Genomic DNA, 6,480 nt, shown 5'->3' on the forward strand with positions numbered 1-6,480 from the left:
CTTTTTGTTTACTTTTACATTTTGAAAATTAAAAACAATGAGCGGGATAAAATTAAGAATGCGTTGGAGCCACGCAATAATTAAAGCAATATTGCAACCTTGTTACTTGTGTGATAGTTGGTAGCTGTTGCTCAGCGAATAACCTGCCGCAATATTATAGAAGTTTTTTTATACAGAACGTAATATTTGAAAGAGTTGAAAAAAGTATGTAAATTTTTACATATTTAACCGAAGCCGCACGACGGGCAAGCATCGATGAGGGCGAGAGGTATTGGAGTGCGCAGTAAAGAAAATAAATACGTTGAACTGCTAATGTGGAAATGCCTGAGTGGATTCCTTATTTTACTTCCACTCAAATTCACAGTAATATTCGTTAGAGCTGTCACTATCTAACGTATCATCTCTAGATCGCTTAGCCATCGTGCGTAGGATAAAATATAAAAAAAAATGCTGGTTCCTCTGGCAGTGACAATGAGAGACTGAATTGAAGAACTGAAATTCGTTCTGACTCTACCGTCATCTCACATCGTAAATTTGCACTAAGGTCGTGACTCTTTTACGATACCTATGCCTATCTTATCGCTCAGAACGATTTTGGGCGGCTATATGTGGACACTCGTCCCCAAAGGGTTAATAACTGGTGAAGTACAGGTTGAGACCATGTTTAAAAGGCGTCTTTGCAGTTGGTCTTTTGAAAAGGTAGTATTTGGAGGATCAATTTTGCGATTTATTTTTCAAATAGAAATCGTCTTTAAACCCCAATGGACAACTGACTCACGACTTGATCCATTGGAGTTTAATTTTTTCGATAAAAAACTATACTGAAGAGTAAAATATCATTTACTACTATCGAAGCTCAGTTTTCGTCCTCAGATCAACAAATTTGTCTATATTTTTTTAAAGTACGTGTGAATCTTGTCGGAGTTTTCGCTTAGAACATGATGCTATCTAATATGATAAAATGTAACACCGCCTCAATTATTGAAGACCCTACTTCTCGGCCACCATATACCGACCTGATCTACACACATTCTGACGCGGTCGAAAATGATATAGTTTCTTCTGCAGATTTTTTTTTTTTTTTTTGTTTTTTTCAGAGATTCAGATTCAAAGTAAAATCAACTCGGTTCTTTTCAGACCGTAAGCTCAGAGGTAACAAGTTTTTATCACCAAAAAATTTCATCAGCTCAGATCAATGTTTATTACAACAAATACATTTTTTTGGAACAAAATGGCAGACAGTTTTTATTGAAATTGTCGATTTGGCATCATAATAGAGTCACTTTCTTTTCTTGAGTTTTATCATAAGAAAATAATGCGAGCTAGAATTGCACGTAATGAGCCGAGGTTTCCATTTTAGTAGGAAAATTCTACTGAATAGGTATCTTTAAGCAAGTCAAATACCATATCATAAACTCGATTACTTCTCCACTTCCATTCTTAATTGGCGCGATAACCGCTTATCAGAACCAGTTTCTTGAAATTTTTTCACCATCCTTGATATGTCGACTCATTTGGACGTTTATTTCCACCAAAAAAACTACAAATTTTGCGATATGTTGCTATAAAGATCGAACATTTTCATAACAAGTTTCAAAAATTTGAACGCGTTGCTCTATAATGTAAAATTGTATAAGTATCTGTCTACTTAACAGATGTCAAAGATGACATATAAAAGGTACCGTCTAGAAATTATTCACTACTGATGTCTAGTAGACCCTTTAGAAGACTTTTTATGATAAGCACTATGATTTTGGAATATAAAAAGCGATTGAGTCAATTTGGAAAAGAAACGTACACAACTTTTTGAAAACAAATCTAATCAAAATATATATAATTGGCGTGTACACCCTTTTTGGGTGTTTGACCGAGCTCCTGCTCCTATTTGTGGCGAGCATTTTGATGTTGTTTCACAAATTGAGGGACCTACAGTTTCAAGCCGACTCCGAACGGCAATATTTTTATGAGGAGCTTTTTCATAGCAGAAATACACTCGGAAGTTGGCCATTACCTGCTGAAGAGCGGCCGCTATTAGAAAAATGTTTTTCTTAATTTTGATGTTTCGCCGAGATTCGAACCTACATACGTTCTCTCTGTGAATTCCGAATGGTAGTCACGCTCCAACCCATTCAGCTACGGCGGCCGCCATCAAGGTAAAATTGCTTCGCGTATTTTGGTCCAAAACCACACTAAATTGTAGCCTGTGGAGTAGCACTAACTAACAAAACTCCAATACAAACTGAAGTCCTGAATCTGGCTGGCTTGGACACGTTTTTAGAAGATAATCAAGTGACATCACACGCACTGCAATTAAAAGGAATCCACAGGGAAACCAATGAAAAGGTAGACTCTCGCTGGCATGGAGGAAAAGTTTAAAGACGGAGATAAAGAAACCCAACTAAAGTTGGAAGGAGCTGAAAAATATTGCTTCTGATAGAATCGAATGAAGGAAGTTTGTTATGGTCCTTTGCTCCCTCACGGAACCGTAGGAATTGATAAATATTGTCGACTCATTTGGACGATAAAATCTTTATACAATATATAATATATAGTTATAATATATGCATATATATATACATATATATATATATATATACATATATATTAGGCCGTGTCGATTTGTGGGGAGGCAAAAAAATCGCCCAAAAAATCGGAGGCAATATGTATATATACCTTCTGCTCAAATATGAACGAGACGGTATCAATAAAACGGTCCGCGGATGACATATGGCAAAAATAATTTTTTTGTTTTTTGGTAGGACTATTATAAACTTACATGGCAAATTTCAGCGTGATATGCCACATAGTTTGTTTTCTGTGCTACTGTAAACAAGTCAAGCTCTAGTGTGTTCTTCGAATTCTCTTTTATGACTTCAATTGTCTTAAAATGTTTTCCACGGAGCGGCAACTTGAGCTTGGGAAACAGGAAAAAGTCACATGGAGCCATATCAGGCGAATACGGTGCTTGCGGAACGATATTAACATTATTTTTGTTCAAATAATGGCGAACAAGACATGATGTGTGAGCTGGTGCATTATCGTGATGCAAGAACCATGACTTGTTGTCCCACAATTCCTTCCTTTTAAGACGAATGTTCTCGCGCAAACGCTTTAAAACGTATAAATAATATTCAGCGTTAACTGATTTTGCGATTTGTGGGATTTTCAAGCACAATTTCCTTTACTCTTCCGATGTTTTCGTCGTTTACTGATGTTGCTGGACGACGTTCATGAGGCAAGTTTTCAACCGATGTACGGCCCTCTTTGAACGATTTGTACCACTGGAAAACACGTGCACGCGATAGAGCAGAGTCCCCATAGGTTGTCTGCAACATTTTTAAGGCGTCTGAAGCCGAAATTTTGTTGGAATAACAAAATTTCAAACAAATTCTTTGTTCAACTTGAATTTCCATCGTTCAATTCGAAGAACACACTCGAGCTTGACTTGTTTACAGTAGCACAGAAAACAAACTATGTGACATATCACGCTGAAATTTGCCATGTAAGCTTATAACAGTCCTACCAAAAAACAAAATATTTATTTTTGCCATATGTCATCCGCGGACCGTTTTATTGATACCGTCTCGTTCATATTTGAGCAGAAGCTATATATATATATTAAGGCGGGTCGATTTAAAAATCGCGCATTGCTCTGCGAAAATCGTATTCTAGGGATCAAAATAAGAAACTTTGCCGAAGGAACCATACCTCTAAAACGAATTCTGATGTCCCCCAATTTGGGTTGGATTTTTAGTGTCTTTTGTGGGGAGGCAAAAAAATCGCCCATTGCTCTGTGAAAATCATATTCTAGGGATCAAAATAAAAAACTTTGCCGAAGGAACCATACCTCTAAAACGAATTCTGATGTCCCCCAATTTGGGTCGAACTTTTTAGTTTCTTTTCTATAACTCACTTAAATTAATTTTTTCATTTACATACCTATGTTCTGACTAAATAAATTTCTTAAGAGAAAAAATAGATATTATTATAAATAAATAATAAATATTATTATAAATAAATAAAAATAAAGAAAAAACATAGCCATTTAGCTGATTTTTTCATGTAAAGGCCAAAAATTGTGATATTTTTAAATTTGGGGACATCAGAATTCGTTTTAGAGGTATGGTTCCTTCGGCAAAGGTTCCTATTTTGATCCCTAGAATACGGTTTTCACAGAGCAATGCGCGATTTTTAAATCGACCCGCCCTAATATATATGTATATATATATATATATACAGATGTAAATTGGTGTTTATTCTTGAATCAATGCCAATTTAGTACAACATTTTCAGTTATAATTTCCATCTTTCTCAATTCTCATTTAATAGTTTAAACGAAATCGATTGCGCATTATTATGTTTTATTATCCGCACAATTTATAAACATCGACCCAAAGTATTACGATATTTTACGCCTGAGGCATAGCATTAGGACCTTTCTCCAAAACAGCATTAATGGTCTTCATCATAGTTGGTATAAGTCCAATATGTCTGTCAACGCAAGACACAGTGCAATTTTCAAATTGGCGCTGATATTTTGATAGTTCCACAGTCCCGGGACTCGGTGACAACCTCTGTCGGGCATCTTCGCTGCATTTCTAAATATGAAAAATTAAAAGAAATAAAACTTATATATTTTAGGGCTTACCATCACACAATTCTGCAAACGCGTTTGAAATTGGCCCAATTCATGTTGCAAGTAATTTTGTTCTTTAGTAAGTGGAACTGCACATCCCTCAATGCAAGACTGCACGGAGTCTAAAGTCCCACGTTGATCATCGCAACATTTAGATGCACACATATGCATTTCGGACTAGGTTAATAAATTTACTTGAGCAATAAATATTAGCAAAAGCTGTGCACTGCGTACTAACCTGCATTTTACGTAAATGACTTGAATACATTTCATTGATCATGTCAGAAATGGCGCGTTCTACGCGTTTACGTTGTTGCTCTATCATTTACACGTAAGTGCTGAACTTCAGGCTAATTGAAACTCCTAAACACTTCTTTATCTGGCGTAAGCAGACAAAAAGCTGCATCTAAATTTTAGAGCGTAACTTAAAAAAATCCCTAAAATATTAATGTATATAAAATTTTAAATGTTTATTTTTATTACTCCTCCCAATTCTTTTTAACAAACAAAACAGTTGTTGCTGATGTACGATCTAATTTATGCAAAAACTTTTAAAAGTTCTAATAAATAACTTACGAGTCAATACATTTATTTTTCTATCCACTGCATTCATGTGTATGATTAAAATATCTCTACACTTTTCGCCAAAACAGATTTAATTGTTTTCATCATGATAGGAATAAGACCAAAATACTTGTCCACGCACTGAAGCGCATCGTTCAAACTGATCAGTATATTTGGCAATTTCCGCTTCCGAGAGATTAGTCGGCAGTTTTCTGTTATACCGTTAGAAGGAAAGAGCAGCTCACAAATTGATTGTCAAATTAACCACCGATGGAGAACTTACAGGGTGTCTCACATTATTGAGCACCGATTCTTAAACAATTTATAGCAGAATGCATTCAATTATACCGTTTCTCTCAAGCGAACGTACAATTTTTATTTAAGGCCTCTGATAAAAATTACGTTTTTGAAAATATATTTTTATACTCACACACTGGTACATAAAGGCATAATAATTCGGTTCACATAACGTTTGTATATAACAGGTTTAGCGCTAGATAGTACTTCTTATTTTTAAAAGCTTAGACCCATCTTCGTCGATTCGCCGACACTTATTTTAAGTGGTATATTTAAGTAGTATTTAAGTATTTAATTAAACGCTTAATTTTTGTCTTCTGCTTCATATTTTTATTTTTTCCTTAGAAATTCGTGTCATCGATTCAACAAAGAAATGGTACTGGGAAGGTACTGGAGTGAGAAGTCCTTAGCCGAATAAAAGCCCGAGTCATTCCGATATCGTAGAGCCGATGTTCTGCTATTCATCCGTCTGCTTTTACAAGCTATAATTTTCCTTGTCTATGATTGTTTGATTTCAAAAATTAACAGCCAGCCCAAATTAAGTTTTACTAAAATGTTGCTGATATATAACTTCCTTATAATACGTTCACATATAAGTAGATTAGCTAGGTACTTTTTCGTGCTTAGCTCCCAATCCGTAATTAAAAAGAGAGATTACCCATACAAAATTTCTCCCCGGCAATCTGAGATTATAAAATAATCCTAGATTATAACCATACTTTTTTAAATACAACCCTGTGTTATCGATAATTATTTTCAGTAGTAGCAACTAAATAAAATGGCCACCGGCAAAAGAGAAGAGGTTTGTAAATATAATTCTTAGAAAATTTGTATTAGATATTATTAATTATGCCCTTTCATTACAGAAAAACCATGTGTCCATAGACGCTTTGGCCTGTTATTGCTTATTATAAAATTTAATATCGAATTTCGCATGTATATTACTGCCATGATTTTTTGCAACCTCAGTAGACGTCGTTTAC

General features: G+C 35.0%; 1 protein-coding gene across 1 annotated transcript; it reads right to left on the minus strand.

Annotated features, from left to right (window-relative positions):
• Positions 1-4,278: 4,278 nt before the first annotated feature.
• Positions 4,279-5,150, minus strand: LOC129253280 (protein FAM136A-like). The gene is made up of 3 exons (XM_054891583.1): positions 4,875-5,150; positions 4,649-4,813; positions 4,279-4,598 (listed from the first exon to the last, which is right to left on the minus strand). Exons 1-3 carry the CDS (start codon positions 4,959-4,961, stop codon positions 4,410-4,412), a joined length of 441 nt encoding a protein of 146 aa, XP_054747558.1. The 5' UTR covers positions 4,962-5,150; the 3' UTR covers positions 4,279-4,409.
• Between the last annotated feature and the right edge of the window lie 1,330 nt (positions 5,151-6,480).

This window comes from Anastrepha obliqua, chromosome 1 (assembly GCF_027943255.1).
Source record: "Anastrepha obliqua isolate idAnaObli1 chromosome 1, idAnaObli1_1.0, whole genome shotgun sequence".
NCBI classification, from domain to species: Eukaryota; Metazoa; Arthropoda; class Insecta; order Diptera; family Tephritidae; genus Anastrepha; species Anastrepha obliqua.